The following is a 26,231-nucleotide window of genomic DNA, read 5'->3' on the forward strand; positions in this document are numbered from 1 at the left end:
GGGGTTAAATCTGGATGGCCACAATATGTCTCCAAAGCTGCTTGTGATTTTTACCGGAAACAACAGTTTCAGTGTGCCCATGGAGACCCTGACTGTGTGGGCTGTAGTCCCATCTTGCTGAAACCATAAACCTGACTCGTCTATACACACTGTAACAGTTTCACCTCAGTAACAATCTAGAAATATGGCCCGATTATTTTCTTCGGCGATATTGTACACCATACAATAACTTTAGGCCTGTGTAATGCTTGATGTATTTGTTTTGGATTGCTTGATGACCAGTAACGGCAATTTTTACGATTGACGTACCCTTCGTGGTGAAAATGTGACTCATCACTAAAATAAACATTGTCGATCCTCTACCTCAGAAAAAATCTGAAACACGTTTTATAATTCGTTTTTTGTGCACCAATAGTGATCAACAAGAAAGAAAGTTTACAGAAGTAATTTAAAATTCATATATATCGTTATAGAAGTTTTAAATTTACGTCATTACAAAACACACAAATATACTGTACGGTTCCTGGGTCATCGAGGTGCTTTAAATAATAGAACATTTTTGTTTTATTATTAGTCTCACTGTATTGCGATACTTATTCGTGCACCGCGGAAAGCACCAACTCTGGTACAATAGTTATTGAATCTATAAGTTTAATCAAAATAGGTTCCACCAGTTATGGACTGGGATAATGGATTCTATGAGACGGGACTTTATCAAATTATCCATACCATATGTATGTTTACCAAATGAGTCTGTTTTGTATCAACTCGCTGTTTAGTTCAGTTTTTACTGATTGCTGACTTGTGTGGACGTGAGGTGATTGTATTTTTTCCTATTTTTTAAACATTTAATCGTGAGTGTTTTACGGATTTTTATTTGGATTATTTTTATGAATGTAAATTTTATTTACGACGGTGATACGATCCTCTTTGTTCTAGTTACATTATATTAACATTGATCATATTATTTATATATTGCGATATATAGGTACTTTCGGGCAATTAAAACAAGCGACTGTCAGACACATGAGCTGTTTCTCTGTAATTTCCAATAGCGTTTTTTAATGGACGCTCGCGCTATTCTAGCGAGCGTAGCTCGATCGGAATGGGCGTATTCCTGTGATTAGCGTAAGGGCGTCTCCTGTGGACCTCGGCTTGAGCTGTCGCGCGGTGGTCAATCGCCTGAAGGGAAGAACGGAACCTCACTGCAATGAGCGAAGTACGAAGTAAAGGTTTACGCCTTTACCGGTGGAGGCGGTTTTTTACCCTAATCTGATTCCAATACCCACAGGACCTGTTACGACTTTTTGTTCCAAGATTTCAAGGTTGCCACATCAGCGCTACGATATTGATATAACTACATCCAACATACAACAGAGTACAGAGTAAGGACGCTGGGCTCAGATTCTGCGGATTTACTGATATTTTTCCTTTCTAGGCGCTTTGGTGCCTAGGGTGGTCTTATGCGTGTTACCTTACAACGTTTTACTTCCGTAAGGCCAAGTGTTGATTGCACATACATAACAATAATTTGCTGGATTTGTAATGTCGTGAAATAAATCCGTGATAACTTTTTATATATTGAATCGAATACTACATACATACATACAGCTTTTAAGTAAAATTCACCAAGAACATTGGGCCGGAGTAGTTGTAAATATTTTATTACAATAATAATTTGCTATTAGAGGAACTGATAAAGACGAATGAATGATGAGGGAAATTTCTGTCTAAATGTCAGAATATCTTTTCAATTATTATGAAACGTTTCTTATAAGATTAGAATACTTCAGTATTTTGAGCCGGCAATGAACTTCACTTAACATCAGGTCCTGCCTGCCTGGCTGTTATATGAATAAAAAGTTTACTGTATCTTTTTAAAGCATAGGGGATACCCCCCTTATTACGGTACGCCCAAAAAGGGAAGTCAGCGCAGCCCATGTGCGACCATTTTAGCGGGAGCTATGCCGGCCCCTGTAGGAGAAGTAAGCTTTGCAAGCATGCAATGTTCTATAGTTTTCGGAAAATTAAAAAAAAATGTGTGCGTGTATGTATTAGTGTACACACGTAAGTAGTGAAACTTCTTTATGACCTTATTTTTCGAAAAATGCTCTACTATATGCACCTTTACAGAAATTGGTTAAATAAAGTTAAATAAGATAAAGGTTAACAAAAAGCTTTTATTATCAAAGACATGAATACAAATAATACAATTATATCATTTTACCTTATTACTACTAAGATTATTATAGAATATCATTAATTGCAATAGAATTATTACTATCATTGTTATCGTTATTATATATTTTTGTTATTAATGGCTTCGAATCTTTTAGAACGAGGCGTGTAACGGAATAATATGACGCGTAATCGAAAAATGTGACTGTAAATATTTTTACAACGCCGATAAAGAAGTTTCACTTCAAAAATTCTGCCATGAGCAGATGAAACAGGTCGCTAGTACTCAATATATTTTAAATTAACGTCAGGCCTGCTCTATGTTTCCAAACTCAGATGTTGAACAATCGAGCATTAAATTATAAGTAGTCAAAGATAAAATTTAATGTACAGTCCATCTGTAATGTTTTTCGCAGTCAAATAGCCCAGTTGTTAAAGAAATTTGGTTGTTTGAAATGTTGTTGTTTATCATTCATCTTCATCAAGCGTACCGAAACAAAAATCGTTTCCGCAGTCGAACTTTTAACGTAACGTTCTGACGAACACTGGTCAAGACAGGAATAGATACAAACATGAGACTTGAGCGCGATCTGACTCTCTTATGTCAACTTGTAAAAAATGAAATGTAATTTTTGTAAAAAAAAATTGTTGATAATTCTCTAGGTACTAAATACCTTACGTAAATAGTATTGGTAACCCGGATGATTAAAAACTACTATGTATGGGCCAATGTTTAGGCCAATATATCCAATCACTTTAGCAATCTACAATAGCGCTTTAATAAAACTTTATTAGGCCTGGGCCATCCTGTTGTGTCAATCTGTACCGTGGAGTTCCCTTTAATGTTGCAAGTTTAAAAAATGAAAAGGTGATTTGGCCTATAAATTCAATGGCGTGACCTTGTTTTTGAACCGCACTGCGCAGTCGCGAACCGCCCGTCGTGGCAGCTGGCGTGCTGCAAATAAAAACATAATTTTGTTTAACATTCCTAGATAATATATACAAAAATGTAAATATAAATTGTTATAAATTTAATAACGTAACAAAATATGATTAGATAGTATTCTGTAGTCATCTTGTTTGTGATTAAGTGACGGCGCATGTGCGAGTTAACGCTGTGAAATTAAGATGTGGTATGTGTAGTGCTTATTTTATATGCAATTGTATTTTGTCGGGTTATATCGAAAGTAAGGGGTGATGACCTGTTTCTACAATATTTTTTAAAGAATAATAACAATGATATATCTCTTAAAATCGTGACTACTTTTAAAGTTATTCAAAGAATCATGACTCGTTTATAAATAAGCTATACTCTACAATATTATTGGTTTGCTTTACAACAAAAAATACTTGAAAATTTAATAATTAATTACCAGTTTAAATTATAGTTGCATTTACACTGGATGACTTTACTTTCTATAATTGTTGTGATATAATGATCGTGTCACATACTCATAGGTAATGCAATCTGTTTAATGAACATGAAATTTGATTCGAAACTTGATAACATCCGGCGCAAACTTCTTATTTATAGTTTTTGTGCCATTGTTTACAAACATTGTATAGGCGTGTTTTTTATGTAGGAATAATACTATGTACGTTGTAGGTACTTAAATAAATTAATTAATTGGGCTGGGTTCGATCCCGACAAAATAGTAATTTATTCGATTTAATTTTAAAAACATTATACCTTATTCTATCTGTGTCTATCACAAGCCCCATTTGGGAATAAGCTCTTGGTTCTAAATTGTATCAAGGATACAGACGCGTACAGTGCCCCAAAAAGGTTAGAGTTTAATATAATCATTATTTATTTCTACTTTTACAGTAAGTAAGTAAACGGAGATATAGTACAATTAAATTAATTAAATAAAAAGGAGGGCGCTGGCGGCTTTATCGCTTTCGAGCGATCTCTTCCAGAAAATCACTTATCTATCATTACTATCGAAAGTACAATAGTTTGGTTTCCATAACGTTAGGTAAAGACATTCATAAAGAATAGAAGGAAAAACCAGTTATTAGAAATATTAACTGCATGCATAATAATCTTAATTACAAAGTCGTGTTTTTATATCGCAAGCGATACTGTGGAATTCGATATTAAGCAACAATTTCTCTTTCAGGCTAACAAATAGATGAATCTAAACAAAACAATGAATGGCGAGAGACGAACATATGTAACGATGTGGCGAATAAAATGCCTATGTGTACTTCTCTTCGGCATAGCATTGTTACAAACGTAAGACAAATGTTGACACCGCGGTCATTTTTCATCATCACCTGCATAAGTTTCACAATTTCAGTGACTTGGATCCAATTCGTGGACAAAAGAATATATTCATACCAGAACGAAAGTTTGATTCAAGAGGCCCTTGAAAATGTCGCTCGCGATTACAGATTCGCGGAAGTATACAGAAAGGCGGATAGACTGCCGAATGAAACTAAATTTATCCTACTCTGGACCACGGAAGAGCTTGCACCGTTCTACATACTCGGTCAAGGACAGAGGAAATTCATCGAGAAGAACTGTGCATATATCAACTGTTATGTCACTTCAGATCGATACCTATTCGACGGAGACACCACTAAATTCGACGCTGTTGCTTTCAACGGAAGGTCTTTAGTGACAATGTCGAAATCACAACTACCCCATCGACGTAGTGATCACCAAAAGTTTATATACTTCAATATGGAATCAGCAGACAATTATCCTATCTGTTCCCCATATTTTGATGATTTTTTCAACTGGACATCTACGTATCGCCTGGATTCGGACATTCCCTTTCCGTATTTGCAAGTAAGATATAGAGATGGTGAGATAATTGGACCTAAAGCAGGAATGGATTGGGATGAAACAGAGGGTATTATTGATGAAGATCTGTTCTATCGTATTCAGAATAAGACAAAGGCAGTGGCTTGGTTTGTTTCTAATTGTAAAAGTAGAAGTCACAGACTACAACTAGCTAAAGATTTGCAAAGATCTCTCTCTGTGTATGGGTATAGCGTGGATATTTATGGTAAATGTGGTCCGTACACATGTCCCCGAGAACAAGAAAATAGCTGCAATTCTATTCTGGAAAAGGATTACTTCTTTTACCTGGCATTTGAGAATTCGTTTTCCGAAGATTACGTTACTGAGAAACTGTTAACTGCATTGCAGCATGATGTGGTACCAATTGTTTTTGGAGGTGCTGATTATTCAAGGTGAGTGACAACTTACAAATAAGAAAACACTTCTAATAATTATCATATGTAGTTTTTTTTTTACCAGTGTAGATCTAAAGGATTCAGATTGTGACTCTTATCTTTGAGGTCGTAGGTTCGACCCCGGCTATGCCCCAAAGACTTGCTTTCTTTTGAAGTAAAACATCGTGAGCATCAGTGAACAACAAACCCGCTTGCCTTAGACCCAAACAAAAAGTTGACGGCGTGGGTCAGGCACAGAAGGCTGATTACCCACTCACCTATTGGATTGGGAAATGATCATGATACAGATATCTGAGGCCCATACCTAAAGAGGTTGTAACGCTAGTCAAGTTCGGTGGCGGTTGTTGTAGATAGTTGTATAGAATCGTTTAAAATATGAGCTTTCTACTAACATAAAATTAGTTGTTGCGACGCAAACAAAAACTAACTTACTAAGAGTGACACTTCAGTTCAGTGACAGTTCACACACAATACAAGTGCTGTCGACCCTTTTGACAGTATCGGAAACAGAAATGTTTAATTACTAATATAATAAAATTATTAATTTATAAGTCTGTGAAAAACTAAAGTGTGCGATAATTGCTAACATTTGGTTAACGCTCCTAATTATTAACTAAAACATACATATATAACTTAACTAATGTTAAGGTACGAATTCATGAGTGTGCCGAACACGGTGTTTCACTGGGTAAGGCACAAATGTTAGTTTTGGCGCGAATATTTCAGAAAAGTTCGCCCACAATTGTGCACTTGTGTGCGCGCACACAGTACACACTTGTTGTCTGCGAACTCAGTCTTGCTTCCGCTACCAAAGCGAACACATTTAATGGTGCACGTCCTATGCCAAGTAATTTTTTGAATGATCAGGAATATATCATAAAGCACAAAGTTTCCCCTGCCTGTCCATAATAGCAACTGTCGGCATCTAATCTTCTCACTGAATAAGTGTGCAACACTGCGTGCACACAACACAAACACAACACAAAATTTACACACAGCATTGCCGTTGGAGATAGAAACCGAACGCGATACACGCTCAGTACGTGTTCAGCTATTTTGCAGAAAATAGTTGTAAAAAAAGTGTGCTGCACGCTATTTTGGTGGAATCGTACTTTTAGGTTACCTAACTCACCACTGTTTAAGTTTTTTAAGTATTTTTTCGTATATAGGAGTATATATATAGGGCCGATTAATGAATGCAAATATAATGAATGTTTGATCGGAATAGTTCACGTGAGATTTTAACGTATCACTGGTATTTGGATTACTATTTCATTTTACACAACAATTTGCTTTGTCACCGTTGTCATCTCCACCAGATCTAAATAAGGAATAGAATTGTAAAATTAATTATTACAAAGTGTTTTAATACATTATGAAAATAGCCTCCTATAATAGAGAAACCTTCTCTATCTGTTTCATGATCATCTATCATCACCGTCAAACGAATAGGCAAGTCACCTACTTGCCTCAGCCTCTTGTGCTTGATACACACCGCTGACTTTTTGGGTCTAGGACAAGCCGGTTTCCTCACGGTGTTCCTTCAACTTTCGAGCGAATGTTAAATGCGCACATAGAAAGATAGTGCATTGGTGGTGATCGAACCTACGAACTCACAAATAGGTCGCATGCTGAAGCCACTAGGACAAAATTACTATTCAGAAAATAGATTTGATGTTTAAAATTTTCCACCAACAAAAACAGTTTTTTCTTATCGGCAAAGTCGCCAGTTAAGATTAATCGTGAAAGTCAACGTCTCGTGTGCTATAAAATGCGAAACAATTACTGCGAGTTGATTGTATTGCTATTGTTCTTAATGTATTACAAACGGCCAGCAGTTTGATAGAATTCTTAAAAGGCGACGTACTCGCCAGCCTTGCGGCAGTATCCATGACAAGCGGTATTACTTAATTCAGGTTCTTCCTGCTTGTTTAACCGCTGTTCCATAAAATACTTTTAATCATATAAATAATTAAACATATAATCTTTGTTAACAAATCATATGCTTTTCAATGTAATGCGATCTTTAGAAATTTTTAATACAGGAATTATTTGATACTAAAATGATACGTATTGGCTAGAAAAAAAAAACGATCCAAGAGCTGAAATCTTTCAATTCTCTCAATCAATCAAATATAAAACCTAAATGTTTATTTTTAATCAATTGTCTCTTCCCTGACTTCATGGCTCGCAATTATTCACAATGGGCCACGAGGCCAAGACACCATACCGGCAAAGATCTTGAACAAATGTCCTTGCCTGCGCAGAAGCAATTTTTAGGTATAACCGGGAGGCTGACGTATCGATCGCGTGATTAGTAAATCAGTTGACGTTTGTGTCCCGCACTGTGTACGATGCGAAAACTTTCCCCCACTCCCTTGTTTAAAGCTCAAGAAGTTTGCCGGTATCTGTTTACAACAGCGATCTAGGCTAACTTAAGACAAATAGGTAATTTGAGTTTTTTTTTAATAGAATATATACATATAGATAGGAGAATTACTTGATGTTAAGTGATTCCGCCGCCAATGGAGTGTCCTTCAATGCCAGAGGGCTCGCGAGTGCGTTGCCTTTTAAGAATAAAGCCTAGGTTTAGCCTTACTTTACTAACAAGTATATTTAGCATATGAAAGTGTCTAATAACAGTACCAATAGTCTGTATTAAGTGAAAACTATTTTGTACCCACCACTGTTTAGGACTTTATTATGAATAATAAAGCTTTATTAATTAATCAATACAATAAGTGGTTAGTTTATTATCCTTAATATTAGTATTAGTTGTGTTAGTATAAGTTTAAAAAAAATTAAGTTAGATTTTTTTATTTTTAGACCCTAGACCACGTTTCCGTATGGCCCCTTTTAGGGTAAAAGCCTTCTCCATATTTTCCCTTTTTGCCAAGAAATCTTTGATATCATTTAATTTAGGGAAACGTTCAAGATTCAATTACGCTCCACAAAAGGAAAATATATTGTTTCATAAGTATCTAGTTCTTACAAAAAGGATTATTACATTAATTGGCAGCTGTCAAGTCAAGAACGTAAAACAGACGAGAAATTAAAACCAGTGGCGCTCTAGCCGTTGGTCTTGGCCTCAGATTTCTGTTATTAGATTTTTTTTTCACAACAATTATCTTTTGTGATATTATTTTACCTATTTGTTTGCAGGTTTCTGCCCCCCGGTTCGTATCTAGATGCGCGAAAGTCTACACCAGAGGAATTAGCATCAACTATAGTCACACTTATCGAATACCCCAAAACGTATAGTCATTACCTGAGCTGGAAACGAAAGTTTACTTATAAGAACCCAATGTATGACGATAATGTTTGCGCCGTTTGCGCTGCTTTAAATGAAAGGATGGACAAACATACAACGTACAAGGATTTTAGATCATGGTGGGTTCCCAATTATGAAAAAAGATGTGCTGAATGATGCCACTTGATGTTTGAAATGAAACCAAAGAACAAAAAATATTGTGTTTATATGTACGCACAAAATGTAAATAAATTAAATTGATTTATAAATATTGTATCAGATAAGTGCTTCTAAAGGTTAAAAGTAGCAAGAATGTTTTGTCACTTTATTCATTTACAATCTAGCATAAGAGTGATAGTGACAGAACATTCAAATTATTTGAGGTTTCTTTAAAAAAGTGTTAGTAAGTTCACGCAACTAAGAATTTCCTATACGATGTGTATAGGTCATATATCCTAGCAATAATCCCGTTTAAGACATTTTTATAGGGGCTGAATCAAAATGCGTGTATTACACGAAAAACATACTTCTATATGTATATATAATATTCGGAAGTTTAAAGTGTGATTGTATTAAGCGAGATGGACGAAATATTAAAAGGATTACCACAAATTATGTCATCTAATAAATATATATTTTTTATTTGTATTTCCCTGTTGTTACTTCATATTATTTTTAACTACGAAAAAAAACGTTTATAATTTTATTATTGTACGACCCAAGGCTGTACATTTAGCTCACTAAGGCTTTCTTAGTATTATAAGGATTTACTCTCTTCAACGGTTACATTGCAATTATTTGTTACATATCAATTAACTTATATTCTATTGTTGTACACGGTTAATATATATTATAAAAATTAAAATAAAACAATGGTTTTTCAACTTGTATAATATGTCAATAAAACCAATTAAGATATAGATAATTACTTCGTCGTGAATTTATTTAAATAGAACATGTGAAAATTACAATGAGTGTAGGACACTGGATAAATTAAGTTCATCTCACAGAATACATAGGTTACATAATATTTACATTTTATGTTATTAATTAATACAATTAAGCAATATTGACAATTTTCAAGACAAAGTAATAATTAAAATTATTAAAAAACAAACAAAATCAAAAAGTTTGGTCCCTGTGTAGCTTTAACGCTGGCAGTATTTCCTCGCTGTATTTCGAACTTATTCGTTAAGCTAGGATAGCACTAACTTTGGGGACACCAGTACTATCTACCAGTATCTGTATATTTAATACGTTTATATTTAATTGTTACATTTATCATTGCAAATGTAACTTCAAAAAACAAAGCTAATATTTTTGTTAATGGAATAATCCTTAAATAAATGGTTTATAACTTCGGATATAATGTTCTCTGTATTAATTAGTGTTTCATTAAATTAGAATATAACGCTCTACAGGTTAAAACATTCAACTCTATACATATGTCGCAGCTAAGTAGCTTCATTGGCCATTCAATTAACTGCCTAGCCTCTTTACGAAACAGCGCCGTTTAACTTCAAACAACGTATATTGCGAGAGAACGTTGAGGTATTTGCAACTGCGGCTAATAAATGGTCTACATAATCAGATATTATATAGCCTAACACTAACCAACATTAACAGTAAATTAAAAAACTACTTTTATATGCAATTGTCGCGCTCCCAAACAAGACTGCTATGGTAGCATTAATACAAACCACAGCGGTTTTCTAATGTAACATATTCTGATTATATTATATAATTTGGCCTCAATTATATTCAGCCGTAGAATTTGTTACAACATTTAATAAACTGGCTGGCTAATGCTTAGGCCATTCGTACGATCATGTGTTAAAAATAAAAAAGCAGAAATATCTGACATAAGATTTTCTTTATTTAATATATTTAAATGTAATTAGTGTTTATACGCCTACTCTATACGTATACACTCTTCCATACTAGCTTTCACTATTAGGAAATATCATCAAATTTGTTTTTTTCTGACGCTTTATTTACAGTTTGGAAAGGTGAGCAGAAAGTGGAACTTGAAATTAACAGGATAGTAACAAGTAATATTAAGTCATATAGTAATTTGTCTAGCTGTTTGATCAAATGGCTGATACCATTCAGGTTAAACGGCGCTGTTTAGTAAAGAGACTAGACTGTTAATTGAACGGCTAATTAAGCTAGTGGGCTGCGACACATTACATATATTATCGATGGTTTCTATGTTAGCTTCTACGTAATTTTGTACTTAAAACAAGATTGATGTGTTACTAAAATGTGTTTTATTCGATCATTAAAATTTACCCCGATTCACATGTGGCACTACAATCCTTGGCCTCAAACATCTGTTTCTGATCATCCTTCTCTTACAGACACTTCCTTGGCATGACATGTCGACTACCTCCCGTTTGCCTTTACCGTGAGAGCAAGGGATACTTGCATAGAGAAATTCATTGCACACCTGTATTAAGAACGCAGATACTCAGTATTGAACGTTTATTTTCTCGATCCTACATGACTTCTATAGTCGTATTAGGCACCAGCTTCTCTTCCCAGTGTGGTGCAGCTGTAATCGAGGAATATCTAAAGGGGAAGGGGGGTATAGTAAGATTATGTCGAACGCTTTTCTTAACTGAAAAGCGGCGTGTAGTGTGACCTGGGCTTGCCGTTGTTCCCGCGCATTGCGACGTCCGTCAGCGACTTATGGAAAGGACGTGCCAGCGGTGTGGATTGTACTTAGGTTTGTATAAGAAAGTAAAGGAACTTTTCAGAAGTCATGTTACAAGCAACCTAATCCGATATATATAAAAGAAATGCGCAATATTCGTCTTTCAATCGACCTAACGCGACGATCGATCTCTCGACCTTAGCCACTGAGGGCTTCGGGCCGATAGATGAAGAAAAAGTACATCGTCACATACACAGAGATGGTATATATGAAGGTGTTCATTTAGGAGTCATTTTTTTATAGATTAGAGAACAAATGATGTTGACTGCCGCCGCCCATGGACACTGTCAATGCCAGTACAATTAGTACGTCCTTTTCTTTCCTTTAACAATGTGGAATTCGTTGGGAAATACTTCAGTGGGCAGTTGGATTTACATTGTGCAGCAAAAACTTAGTTGTGGAACGAGGTGACACGGCTGGAATTTCGTATTCTGCCTCGACGACCGTTGATGCTGCTGGTAATGCACTCTTCGTGGTAATTGCGGTAGAAGATGCAGAGAGACTGCAACGCTATGGGGTCAAACCGCTGGATACTATTTTAATATGCTCGGTTAAGATTTAAATTAAAAGTACTACAAGAACAGACATCTCGTGTCTGTCTTGAATTCACATCGCATTGCAAATAAAGAATCGCTTTTAACTAATTGGGTACAATTGAATCTCGCCGTTACCAAGGACATTTATTTTTACTGTGGAGGCCAAATTATGTATGTCCAGCAGTAGAGTAAAAGGAAAGCGTAAAATTGGATGTATCAAACGGATAAGACAACATTAAAACTACAACAAAAGCTACTTCGACCGGCGTCGTTAACGAAAAAACTTTTGTCGAAGCAAGTTAATTAGAAAAGTTTCACGCGTGGTGTGAATCCAACAAAGTTATACTCTTTGTTCGTATGAGGAACTAATTAATATTGGGGAAAATACTCTTCACAATAGATTTTTACGAGAAAAGCGAGTTTGTTGATACTGGTACGTACGATTATTTGACCAATACCTACTATATATTTCGTGTAAGTTCCAACTTCTGGGAATATATACAATTTAAGGAATTTCTTAAGTCTTACACAGAATACGAAAAATCATAAAAAATACAAGTAAATAAAAACCGTAAAAGAGCTTTAATAATATATTAACCGTTAAACAAATGATTATTGGGTTAAAAATTATACTTTTTAAGTCACAAAAAAAAAACAACTGCTTTGGTCCTCATCTGTTTTACAGTCAATGACTCAATGCTTGACAATATTATCTAATTAGCTTAACCCCGAATTCATGCCTCTGTATGAACGCGTGAAGTAAGCGTAACTCCAAATGGGGGCATGGGTCAGAGATTCCGCGTATTGTACAACAATATGCTCTGAAAGTTAGAATAATATGACATCGAAACAACGACATTTAGGACCCAGGTCAAGCCATGGGGCCGAAACCGTCACCTGCTTAAAAAACCTTAAAAAACGTTTATTTATGATAAAGGTCTTTATACTTTATCAAAACCAAAATTTTCTTTATTACGCTCCCTTGCTACTTAGACGTGTTACACAAGCGTTCCCCGATAAAAACTATCTATAGCATGTATTGTCGATAAAAATCTTCGGCTGCGAGAGTGCCTATCGCTGTGATGTCATTACGGCCTCCCTCGGGCTCTTAAACGATACTCAACGATGTAGGAAAATGGTAAATGTGACAATTTTAAGGAATCTCTGACGTCGCATAAAACGTTACTGAATATCGGATATCGGTTTTAGGTTTCGTATTGAATTTTTTCTCTCTGGCCAGTGTTTTGTTTTTTTTGTTTTTCTGGCCAGTACTTATAATTTTGGTAAGATCCTTGGTTTTGTTAATGAAATAAGTTTATTGTGGCGGCTGTTTCCCAAAGAACTAATAACTGGAACTGGAACAAAACAAAACAAAAGGCCACTAATTTCACGTTGGTGATTGTAGGTGTAATACACGGTACAAATTTCTTTGAATTCCTTATAAAGAGTTAAAAAAATCTATAAAATTATATCGCTCGCTAGCATACGTTGAAATAATGGTTATAAGCATTATTATTTTCAATATGTTAGTACTTTATATTGCATGTACAAATATTTTTTACATATCTCATTGTTATCTGGGAGTGATTGGTGTGATCTCTCCCCATATGACGATTTACTGATGTCATCTGTTTCATAATACTTTTATACACACTTAACACATATTTTAGTAGTTTTATTGTTACATTTAATTGATATTTTGTTTACGGAATCGGTAGAGCCTGGATGATTGGGAAATAACCGATAAACCGTCTAATAATTTAATTAAATAGGCTTGTAGCATGTTTATATAACCCTGTGCCAGTGTCGTCAAAGATTTTCGTTATATGTAGATTAGTATGGTCCTATAAATTGAGAAAACATTTCGTAGTTATTTATAATTGGAGAAATAATATTACAGGAACTACGAACGTTAATTTCTACTAATATTAAACTAACAAAACGTAGTGCAAAGATTGTTTAATAAATACCAACTTCCATTTTATCGTTCCATGTCTCGCGACTTCCAACAAAGAGGTAGTAAGTAGATTTGTGGCGCCCGGAGCTACACTCATTCGATTACCGATCGCAGCCTATACTGCTAATAGTTAGAAAAGCATGCGCTTTTAGCTGCAGAATTCAGAACAACATTGAAATAACTTCCAAAACCTTTGTAATAAAAAAAATAGGAAGAGGTGAAATACTGACCGTCTTTAATTCTCTAAGAATTTGGACCGACACGCTTGACTTTATGAAGTTCACTATGAACTGGAAGACTAGTGAGAATTAAGCATGTTAATGTTACTTTTTTATTAACTATTATCAAAGTTTTTTTCATAAGTATTATTTTCTTTTTAGTTTTTAGTTGGTTATTAATATTTTTATTGTATAATCTAAAGATTAAAGTTTTCTAATTTTTTTATATAACATTTGGTTATGCACTTGCACGTTAGGTACTCATCATTTTTCTTTTTTTAGTTTTTCCCTTGCTAGTGTTGCCTGGAAGAAATCGCTTGTTAGCGATATGGCCGCCAGTTGCATATTTTATAATTTTCATGTATTGTGTTATATTTCAATGCAACGAAGTGTGAATAAATGAAAAAAATAAAAGTAGTAGTTTTTATATTAAAAAATGTATTTTAATCTATTAATACCATAGGAAGAGGTAAAAGTCGGCCTTTAAATGTTATCTAAGACTTTGGATTGTGACACGTTTGACTCTGTGAACAGTTGACAGACAAGGATACCTGTCACTTGCCATAGCGAAATGCAGTCACAAAGCTAAGCCCTATAAACAATATTAAAAATTTCCAAGTCATATCCATTTTCCCACAGCTATGTACTTGACCCGTGGACCCAATCAGCTGTGAAGATTTTTATAGCTGTGCTAATTGTTCGAGACGCCAACATCGGAAGCGATAAAAGTTATTAATTGGTTTCCCGCCATCCCCCGAGCCGGAAGTAGTAAATACAACGCCACTATTTCCGGACAATTGACAAGGGGCGGAAACAAGGGTTCATCAATTCTACTATGAAAGGTAATGATTTCTGTTAAATGGGGTATGGGACAGTGCGTACTGATCATATGGTCAGTTATTATAGAAATTAAAAATTGTCAGTCTTTAAAACTGTTCGTAGTTATGGCCCACTGTCTCATTAATAAACCTCTCTATGTCCTTCGCGCGACAGACACACCCTTATGCAGAGGCTCTTTCAGCGCAGAGGAATCATTCGCCCACGTGGTCCTGGAATGCGTAGCTGTGGCTTCCCAGCGTACAGAAATCCCCGAATCGGGATCATAAGTTAGTAGAAAGTCGGTTCTCTGCTTTAGTTTCAAGATTTAGTCACTGAACCCATTTCAGGTAAGTCCGATATAATATGACATAGAATCAAGAAAAACATATTTCTACCAGAAAAGTTTGCAGGACCAGTTGGTGGTAGTGGTGCTTCCATTTTGGGAATAAAAGGAAGTAGATATTTAAATAATGTATGTCACATGCACGCCATAATTTTAGTTTGTTAATTTCATCACAAAATTGTATAGAAATCAATTATTATCCTTGATATACTGAGATGAAATGAATATTTTACGGTACGGTAGAAGCGTAGAAAATAAACCGAACTGCCAACAACGCTTGTGTGTACTGTTTACTTTATTCCTTATCTTTTATTTTGTCTAAGTTATAAGCGTTTTATATATTTCTCCAAAATCTAAAAATAGAAAGCTCTACCTACCGATTTTCACGTCCGACCAGCGTATGTATAAAATAAAATAAAGTAACTTGTGTCATTAATAATGTAATATATTTGCATTGTTGCTCTCAGAGAGTGATAAAAAAACATGAAATATATCAAAAAAAAATTCGCATAGTCAGCCATTGAAGAATGGTAATTACATTTTTAAGGTGCCTTCATGCGGGGATGAGTATTTGGACCATAAGTTTGACAAAAATAACTTATTATTATGCTAATGTTCTTATTATATGACATTTGCATGCCTATTTTTATATGGCTGATTGTGCTTATTTTTATAATTAATCGATCTAAATGTTTCACTTTCTCTATTCAAGTTAAAGATTTATTTATTCAGAGGAAACTTCCAGAAGAGATATATCATTGCCACTCACCAAAGTGGGACCGAACTCTCATCAGTAAAGGAAAAGTTACAATGATCCAGTGAATCCACACAGCAATCGCATTTATCAGCTTCTTATGTCAGCGGTAATGGCACTCTATATCGCTATCATGTGAGAAATACTCTCGAGCAGAAACTATGTCCTTTAAAGGATCTAAAAAAATCTAAAAAAAAATTCTAAGGATTATTTAAAAAAAAATTGATCAGCACTACAACCTTTTGAAGTCTCGGTATCAGATATCTGTATCTGTTTCATGATCATTTGTCAATCTAATAGGCAAGTAGGTGATCGGCCTCGACTGCCACACGCTGTCGACTTCTTGGGTCTAAGACAAGTTAATCGCGATGATTTCCTTAACCGTTCGAGCGATTGTTAAATGCGCATATAGATAGAAGGTCCATAGGTTAACAGACGGGGTTAGAACCTTAAGGATGAAAGTCGCCCGCTGAAGCAACTAAGCACTGCTATTAGTGATATATATATAGCGGTCGTTCACGCTATCGCTTACCACTCGTACCATATGCGAAACGCAATCCGACTTCCAGTCACAAGTAATCACGTTGAATAACATCGGATTACATACAATCTGCTCTCGGAAAAGAAGTGGCTAATTTGCTAAGAGCTTTCTATTGTTTTCCAAAACCAGCTGTTTGTGATCGAATTTATTTATGTACAAAAATGCAAAAGGGACTTAATACTCCAAATCTCTTTCCTTTAAATTTTTAAAATTCACGGATGCAAGGATGGTATTTAAAGCGTGTCGAGCGAGTAAATAATCATACAGCATTTGCATACGCGATTGTAAATTCTAAGGCATTTTATTATTAATTTAATAAATATATTGAAAGTCCTTTTCTACACTTTTTTTTAATTGTCGTCAGTGTATGATTTTTTTTGCTATGATTTTTTTAGCAGGAGCTTTTTTTTTCTTGCATTAACCACAATTATGGATAATAAACATTTTTAACCTAGATTTTTTTCAAACGTTTTTAGACAACGTTGCAAAGCTATTGCTTATACTCATTTTTATACATTTTTTGGGGTTTGAAACAAAATCACTTTGTTTGTTGTTCGTTACAGCCGAACAAATTTGTACGGTCACGTGATAAACCATGGTTATTCTCATACACATTTCTGGGTGTTTCCCGCCTGGCGAATAATGGTTTAACTGAAGCCTATAGTGTTTGATTTCAAACGCGTACATTTTTATTCTCTATAGATTTACAAAATACAATGACTACTTTTCGAATAAAATTCTTGTTAGCAGACATAGGTATAGCCTAGGACTATCAAAGACCTGTCCTTGACTTGACCCAGTGGTACAAATAGGCTCTTTGATCTGGTAAGTGCTTGCGTAGCTGCGTCAGCCACGAGTGTCGGAAATCGTCGTAATGGAAGGACTTTTCTATTAGGGCTGTCGATGTATTAAAATCGTAAATACTAAATACGATATGAGAAACAGTTATAATTATAAGGTACATGCTGATGTATGGCAGGATCCCGATGTACCCTGAATTTTTTGGTGCTAAAAAAAACATACGCGAACATTTTTTTCTATTACAAGCCAAAATCTAGCCAAGGTCAAAAAATCTGGCCAATAACGATATAAAAATAACTATAGGTCCAACATGTAGAGATCATATTATGTCATGAAATGTATATTTAATACGTATATGAGAACTAATCAGTTTTTTTTTAATTTGAGCATTTAAATATTACTAGCTAAATGTTGAGAAGTGTTCGATGGCGTCCGTCATGCACAGAAGGCTGAGCACCTATTTGCATACATATTAATCAAATGATCATGAAACTGATAAATAAATCTTAGGCCCATTTATAAAAACGTTGTAGTGCGCCACTGATTGTTTTTATATTTTAATGAATGTAAAATTTATATATTACAATGAGATTGTAGAAGTTTTTGGTTCAGGACCAGACAGAAATTCAGGAACCAATAAGGTTCATAGCTCTCTTAAAACTACATCAATCGCATCTTTCTATCAAATTGTACACACTGCTGAAAGACTCAATTTTTTTTTAGTTAAAACAATGTTAAAAACTGATTTAGTTGTTAATTAACAAGAAATAAATAAGCATAATCGCATATTTTCACTGGATTAAAAGTGCGGCGTAGGTTGAGAAGCTAGTACCGCAAATAATATACGAAACTTTTATTGATAATATCAAAATAGTGACAGCCCTATAAGATTTCTTTGCGTCTGTGGCTAATAGATATCCATTACAGGGCACTTGTCTCTTGAGTCAAGCACGCGAACCTTTTCAAGGGAAGATTACCGTTCTGTCGAGATTTCCCTTACTTACCACTTGATTTATGGTGTTTTGTTTCATGAAGTTAATTCATTGTTTTGTCAGCCCTATATACTAGTCATTATGACTTAATGCAACGAAGTACTGACAGTGTAATACGATAAAAAGTCGTGCCACAGACTTTTCGATGAACTAAGGGTCATACTGTTAAATATCTAAGACCAGATTTTTAACATTGTTTGTTCGGTTCAAATCCTGAGTTTAAAATCTAATAATTAAGCCTCATTTATCCCTTGAAACATTCACACGAATACAAAAGAAAAGAAAGATAAAAAAACGTTATTACACATAAATATTAAAAGAGAAAGTGCACTAGCCTTTACACCAGGATTCCCTGTAGGGCAGCTAGTTACTCCATTTGCTAAGATAATAATTTCTACATAATTTATAATTTCTAAGAATACTTTTCGTGTCAGTATAGGACAGGTTGAGAAGTTGTTTACGATTGGTTATCATTTTTTGGATTTGGGTTAATTGTATTTTTTACCCGTTTTTGACACAGATCTGCACAGATGTTCGCACATCTGAGGACGCCTGCCTAGGTTGGCTTTTGAGCTGCCCCTGGTTGAAATCTTTTGGGGAGTAGGGGGCAAGGAGTACCACTTTTTCGTGGTTTTCACAAGCACTACTGATCTAATAACTAAGACCACTAAGCGTATTTCAAGGTGACGTTGACTATAAAAAGACTCGTTCGTATTCTACTAAAACTGTCATTAATCGCGCTGATATTTATTCTGTTCTTCTCCGCAGTCTTCATTACTGAAAGTCGTGCCTGTCTTGAAAATCCCTAACCGATACGTCGACTTGCTGCCTCCATACAACCTCAGTTTGTTTCAGTGCATTAGGGATGTGGGGACCCATAATTGTCTTGATTTGGTCAGACAGACGGGCGGATAAGAAGGCGATCGAACCCGACTTCTCCTGCCATCACTCCTCTCTACCTTTACCAGCTTGTCGAGACCATTCGGTTCTCTTCTAGCTATATGGCCAAACATATAGCATTTATTTTGTTATATATAAGAAAGTTAAACTCAAATGTGTTGCAAAAATATTTATTTAACTAAACAACATTTAGAGTTTGTTATTTCAGTTGAAAATCACTTTTCTTTTTCTATTTCTTTTATAATCAATTCAAAATGTACTCATAACAAACACTTCTTATTCAAATGAAAAATGACAGACAAATACATAGACAACCAAAGCTAGCGTCTTTTCCACAGACTGACAAACAAAACTAAATGCACAACGTGAAGGGTATAATAAAATGTATTATTTTAGAAAAGGAATTCGTGCCATTTAATGTTCTATCGTAACAAATAAAAAACCTATAAAAAAACAAGCAATATTTTGGTATTTGGATTAGTATTAAAAATCCTATGCAAACAATAGTAGTAAATGAAATAGAATGAAGTCGGCAATTGTGAGTTTATTTAAAACACGTTAGGTTAAATTGGCTCGTTCGCAAGGCAAAAATCTCATTTCCGTAGATAGACGCAGACATACTGATAAAGAGACACGCTTCGTTTGATCGCTGCTCACAATGTGTGGGCTTTAAAGCTTTAAAAAGAGATTTGCATTGTGTTAATACTAGGCTATAAGTAAGGTATACTACCTAGACGGTCGCATGTAAGTTTATACGACCAAATACATAAGTTAAAAAAAAGACTAGCGACGTAGTTCTACCGTAATAAGTTGTCAACTCAGTTATAAGGGGTCTAAATGGTCTGAACCGTTTGTTGAAAAGGATGGTACGGCCTTGCCGCTTTTTGCTCTACTTGGTGGGTGCACTGCCGTGCCTCCAAACTGCCGTGTATAGAAACATACAATATTTGGTCATCCCTGTTTTAACTCCTAAAATAAATTTGATGATTATGATGCTGTTTTCTTTAAAAAGAAGAGAGTTTCTTAGAAAGAAGACGAAGGTATTTCAGATTCTTTATGTTAGCAGAGGCAGCAATATTACGATGCATTTATTTTTAAACATATGTTTGATAAGATTTGAAATACCTAGGTTGATACCACTGAGGTACTCTTGATTGTACTCAGTTACTACCACAAAGGTTTTTTTTAACCTCTCAGAAGGGAAGTTCTTCGGAGACATTTAACTTGAATATATGAATTTTTTTAAGCAGTGTTGGCCTAGTGTCCGAGTTCGTAGGTTCTTTCCCCTGCTATGCACCAATGTACTTTTTTTCTATGTGCATTTAGCATCGAACGCTGAAGGAATACATCGTGAGGAAACTGGCTTGCCTTAGACCGAAAACTATTACATAAAAAAATCATAAATCTGAGGCTCAGACCTAAAAAGGTTGAAGCACCACTGATATATTTGAAACAAACTTCATCGTTCCAATACAAACAAATTGTTAAGTTATTAATAATATTATTATTAACTTCCATTCCAGAAAAAAACATTCGAGTTAATGGTACAACTACTGGTCATGAAAGACAGTTACGAAATGTAATATTTTCTGGTGGAATAATTAAATAATGTCAAAATGAAGTGTAGGCTCTGATATTAAAGGCGGAGTAATATAGAGGAGGCGAAGTTCATTTCTCAGGTTCGGCTGCAGTATTGATATTGCTGGATATTACGAAGCTGGTGGCAATGTAGACTTTCAAATATTTAGAAGCGACCTCTTTTACACTATAATATTTATTTCTCTGCGCTGTAACGTAAACAATACCAATACAGCGCCGTGTAAAAAATATTTTAAAGATTCTTTGTTATTTGAATCGTTTATTAAATTTAATTCAGACCTTGTTTGTCTAACTAAAAATCTCATAAGTGTAATTTTTTTATGTAACAGAAGGAAAACGGACAGGAGACTCATTTGATGTTAAGTGATACCGCCCGCCCATGGGCACTCACATTGCCAGAAGGCGCGCAAGTGCGTTGCCTTTTAAGAATTGGTACCCTCTTTTCTTAAAGGACCCTAAGTTGACATGGTTCGAAAATACTTCGGGGGGTAGCTGGTTCCACATAGTGGTGATATTACCTATATGAATAAATTATATTTTAATTTATTTTGAAATTGATGTTTAATTAATCTCAAATTTTATGGTGTCGCTGTGGCCACGGTTGCAAAAAAACACTAGAAATGTTGAACGTAGTATTCTCGTAATGATCGTTCTTTGTGTAGTATATAAGAATGCTCGATAAGAAATGCTCTGCTTATCACAGCAGGGATGGCCTGGCAGAGCAATTTACCATTTTAAAAAATGACTTCTGGAATTAAACGTCCAGAGCTCTTTCTAAAAACTATTAAGAACTATAGAGCTATTGTGTCTGCTACTAGAAATCTACTTCTCTGCTCTGCTAACTTCATAGACACGGCACTTAACAAAAATTTGTCTGACAAGGTATTTCATATTAAGAATAAGTGTCCATGTCTAAACATTCTTAGGTGCATTTATCAGAGGGTTATATTTGTTTAATCTAGAGAGCGACATTCAGCGATCGAGAGGCTGCCAGATAATCTAGATTCTGGGCCCTCTGTATATATTTATTGATATTTAAACGATTTTGATATTATCAAAACTGGTTTACTGTTAACTTTAACTTCGTTTTCTTCTTTTATACAACCTTGTTGTTAAGGTAAGTTGTAAGCTGATCTTTTAAATACTTACATCTCATCAACTACTTGTCTATGAAATAAAAATGATCAAAGGAACGGATTCAATCCAAAGTCTAGACCCATGTGGGGTTGTAGCGCCACTGTATTATTATTATTATTAATAGTGCATTACAATAGTTCAGTTGATATAATATTTGGTATACCTAGAAAGCCTAGGTCTAATTTTAAAAAATGAGACAGTTCTCGCGAATATCTTCCACGCCGTTGACCTCAGTACGTCCACATAATTTCCCTGGAGGCAGTGTCTACTCTTGACAATCGTTTTTCATCTGCATAATTGATTTCGTCTAGATTGCGGCATAGCTTCTGAGGCAGACTTTTTTATTTAACGAGACCGGGCAGGATGCACACATGATATTAAAATATTATAAAAGCACATGAACACTGCCGGAAGTGCGTTGCTGGTCTTTGGAATTTGTACGATCTCAGGTGAAATGGTTCGATAATACTTTGATAGGTTCCTGGTAAGAAGCTGGTCCACCAGGCACTCCATCTTCCTATGAGTAATCTTTTTTTAGCGGACTGATGAAGTGCTGTATCCAGGTCCACCTACTTACACGAACGCTGGTAACAATTTATTATTTATTTATTTACAGCCCATGCATGGCCAAATTCTAACTAAAAATAACATAAAACTAAAATAAATTACAATTAAGTTACTTACACTCTTATCGTTATTTATCCTCTAATATTTTCCAAGTATATTTTTAAATCACAGTATATTACCCCCATACGCTTCACAAATAGGTCGCTCTCCGGTGAAGTGTGGAGAAACCCATTAAGCAGCGAGAGTAACCGAGGAATGGGAGCTTGTTGACGCTGGACAGTGCGAGCCGAACGCACAGCAAATAGGTTTTGTTTCCGGCAGCGGTAATAATTGTCCCGAACGTACAGTCTCATGATCTCTCTCAGCAAATATGCGCTTTCCGTTTCGTTTTTAATTACGCTTAAACCAAATTTGATTACAGCTAAATCCCTAGGAAGTTCGTATGAATTATATCCTAAAACTTTGATTTAATATTCTCTCGTTTCTATGCCGATGAAGTAGTGTTCTGCCTGCTGCGACGCGTAAGTCTCGCTGATGGTCTATTCAAAATTTTTTGAACATGACCTACAAGGCCCGCAGCAAGCTCAGCCTTAGATTGAGTTCGATCCGCTTCCGCTATAGTCTTCAATACATCGTTGTTGCCAATGGTTACCGGCTCGTTCTTCAACTCAACATTTCCAAATTCAAAACGATTGAACCAATAATGGACCGTGTTTATGCAAGCAGTGTTAGGCCCGTACACGTAGGTAGGTTCATATTGGAAAATTGTACGAATTTTCAGTTTATAAATGGCGCAAAAAACTACCACAATTTCACAAAAATAAAAAAGTGAATTTAAAATTAAATTAACTCGGGTTTCGAATAAAATTTATTGGAAATTCGAATTGCGTGCAAATTCTCACATAATTAAATTTGTAAATGCTGGTTATAGAAACTTCAATGACATTGGTAATATATTATTAAATGTCGTGTCTTGTTGTTGTGTGTATCTAAATGGACGTACACTGAATAGTATGTCATCTATTCTAATAGCAGTATAGAAATTTGAAAAAGGTAGGCACTACAAGCAAACCGCATAGGCACCTTCTAGACAGTCGGGGCGTGCCATCCAATACACCGCATAAAAAAATATAAAACCTCATTGCTCATACTTAATACATTACTTAATATAAAATTCGACCACAACACACATTTTCTCTATCCTGCGAACAATACGATAAGATTGTTGTATAGATACTCCAAATCCTCTTTAAAACACTTTTTCATATCATAAATTGCTCACAATAGCAAAAAATCTACACGAAGTACCCATGTTCTAATGTTATTAAATAAAAATCTCGCTATATGTACCGTTAGCAACACAAAGACATTTTTAATATATTTGCGATGAATCGTTCTAAAATAACAGGTATAAGTCCGATTCATTAATAACTATTATGCATATTGCTTACTTTATACGCATATATATATAACAAATAGATAAAAAAAATAGAAATTTATAGAAAAAAATAACAATAATATATATTATCTACAGGATAGCAAATTATCAGATTTGACATTGTATTTTTAGATATAAAATATTCTATATTAAAATGTATAATTGTGTCGCATAGCCCGGATACACAACGACCACTATTAACTTTTTTTTTTAAATAAAATAGGGGGCAAACGGGCAGGAGGCTCAGCTGATGTTAAGTGATACCGCCGCCCATGGACACTCTCAATGCCAGAGGGCTCGCGAGTGCGTTGCCGGCCTTTTAAGAATTTGTACGCTCTTTTCTTGAAGGACCCTAAGTGGAATTGGTTCGGAAATACTTCAGTGGGCAGCTGGTTCCACATAGCGGTGGTGCGCGGCAAAAATTGCCTTGAAAAACGCTCAGTCGTGGAACGTCGGACGTCGAGGTGATACGGGTGGAACTTAAAAAAACCGGTATCTTCTTTTGATTAAGCTATCGTGGAATATGCTTAAAATAAGTCGAGTGGAATCTCTATAACTCGAATGTCAAGGAAAATCCAAAAAAAAAATCGAGTTAACTACGTTTTTAAGAACTTAAGAAGAACTTCGAGATACATAATATGATTTCACTTGCAAAATTTAGGTATACAGAAGCGCGATTTCTAAGTATAATCTTCGATTTGTACAGAATTTTATAACAATTCAACTTTAGTTCTTAACACTTAAAAAAACCGGTATCTTCTTTTGATTTAAACTATTTGCAGATTTTTTATAAACATAAAGTTCACAGCCGCGTTACTTAGAAATTTTATGAATACATTCATAAAACTCCTCCTCAAACTCAAACATTCATTTTATTGCTATTACGTATTTCAGAGAATTTCAAGTAAGATGTTATATATTTTACTAAATACGACTCACAGAATCTCCTTTTTAAATTCGAGTTATCGAGTTAAAGTATTGTTAATAAATGTGTATTATCAATACTTCCTAGAACATAACATTTTGTTCGAGTTACAAAGTCTAAATAATTCGAGATACCGCGTATTAAGGGGCTTAGTGGCAACTTTTTCTAAGGAGGATTTTGACTCAATGAGGATAGAGTTATAGAGATTCCATTGTATTAACAATATCCATAACGCTAAATCATGTTCATTTTTAGCACATCCCAAATACACACCCTCACGTAAAACCCGACGTAAATGTATTTAATATTTTTTATTGATTTCCTCCTTTTGAACTGTTTGAACCATTTCTATATTATGTAGTTCATAGTGGCTATATCTTTAATATAACTGTTTTTTATTATGTATAATTTATGTTAACTGTGGGATTACTAAATAAATAAACATTAAGTACTCACATTTCACACAATTCATACTCTGGATTACTTACTTTGACATTGAAATTCTTATAAATTTGACTTAATTATTATTACTTGCTGTGGAAGTGATAATGGCTTAGTAGTTTTAATCGCTGAAAGGATTTGGACAGCGAATCAAGCAGACCGTTAGGTAAAGAACACTGATCGAATTCTTACGTTGAATTAAAACAAAACAGTTCCCTTATGATGTCCATGCCTTAATTACGAGTCCGAAACAGTGGTTCACCAGCTCGTGAAATCATACTTGTCCCTAACATACATCTAATTTATAATTTTAACTGTTTTGCTAACCATACACACATGTCTGATATTAAATTGGCACTCTTGAGCCTCCCGCTATTCAAAATGGAGATACTTTATACTGTTGAGTGCGTAAATGTACCAAGAAAATGGATTGCTTCCGTAAATCGATATTTGTGTATTTGAAAACTGTATTTATCAATTATAATAAAACAATAATATTTCTTGGTTGAAAACAGTGTGTCACATGAATATGAGTCGTATTTGATAAAAATTCTTTGACCTTACTCACTTCCTTGTGTTTCAATTTTGTTTGTTGTGTATTAATTTTGTTAAACTATATGTATGACAAAAAATATATGGAATTTTTATAACCAATGTTTAGCGAACAAAAATTTCATTAAACACTCTTCAAAACGTAAACGCTAAAAAATTTCATCTCGCTAAAATAAACTGAAATAGTCCTGTTATAACTGTGAAATTACACATTTTGGGTTGATAAATTTTTCATTCGCCCTTACTCTCTGATTGCGCGAACAGCTTTTACTGCGAAGCCTCCATTCCAAGATTGAATTTTTACGAGAACTGTAATAAAGTTATAAACAAATGAATAAACAGAATATCAATTGTTTAGAC

The 26,231-nt window shown here is 34.8% G+C and overlaps 1 protein-coding gene across 5 annotated transcripts; it reads left to right on the top strand.

Moving 5' to 3' along the window:
- Positions 1-801: 801 nt before the first annotated feature.
- On the top strand, positions 802-9,514 carry LOC123711643 (alpha-(1,3)-fucosyltransferase C-like). Of its 5 annotated transcripts, none has more exons than XM_045664296.1 (3): positions 802-854; positions 4,302-5,382; positions 8,548-9,514. In XM_045664296.1, the coding sequence occupies exons 2-3, from the start codon at positions 4,376-4,378 to the stop codon at positions 8,810-8,812; spliced, it is 1,272 nt and encodes a 423-aa protein (XP_045520252.1). In that variant the 5' UTR covers positions 802-854; positions 4,302-4,375; the 3' UTR covers positions 8,813-9,514. The 5 variants fall into 5 exon arrangements, with proteins under 5 accessions (XP_045520252.1, XP_045520250.1, XP_045520253.1 ...); XM_045664294.1 differs by lacking the exon at positions 802-854 and adding an exon at positions 865-1,493; XM_045664297.1 differs by lacking the exon at positions 802-854 and having other exon boundaries at positions 3,124-4,417; positions 4,576-5,382.
- The last annotated feature ends 16,717 nt before the right edge of the window (positions 9,515-26,231 follow it).

This window comes from Pieris brassicae, chromosome 7, assembly GCF_905147105.1.
Source record: "Pieris brassicae chromosome 7, ilPieBrab1.1, whole genome shotgun sequence".
Lineage (NCBI taxonomy): Eukaryota > Metazoa > Arthropoda > Insecta > Lepidoptera > Pieridae > Pieris > Pieris brassicae.

Excerpts from the sequence above, each read along its gene's own strand:
- LOC123711643 (XM_045664296.1), top strand. The coding sequence starts at position 4,376 with ATGCCTATGTGTACTTCTCTTCGGCATAGCATTGTTACAAACGTAAGA. Across the intron at positions 5,383-8,547 it reads GGAGGTGCTGATTATTCAAG|GTTTCTGCCCCCCGGTTCGT; the intron begins GTGAGTGACAAC and ends ATTTGTTTGCAG.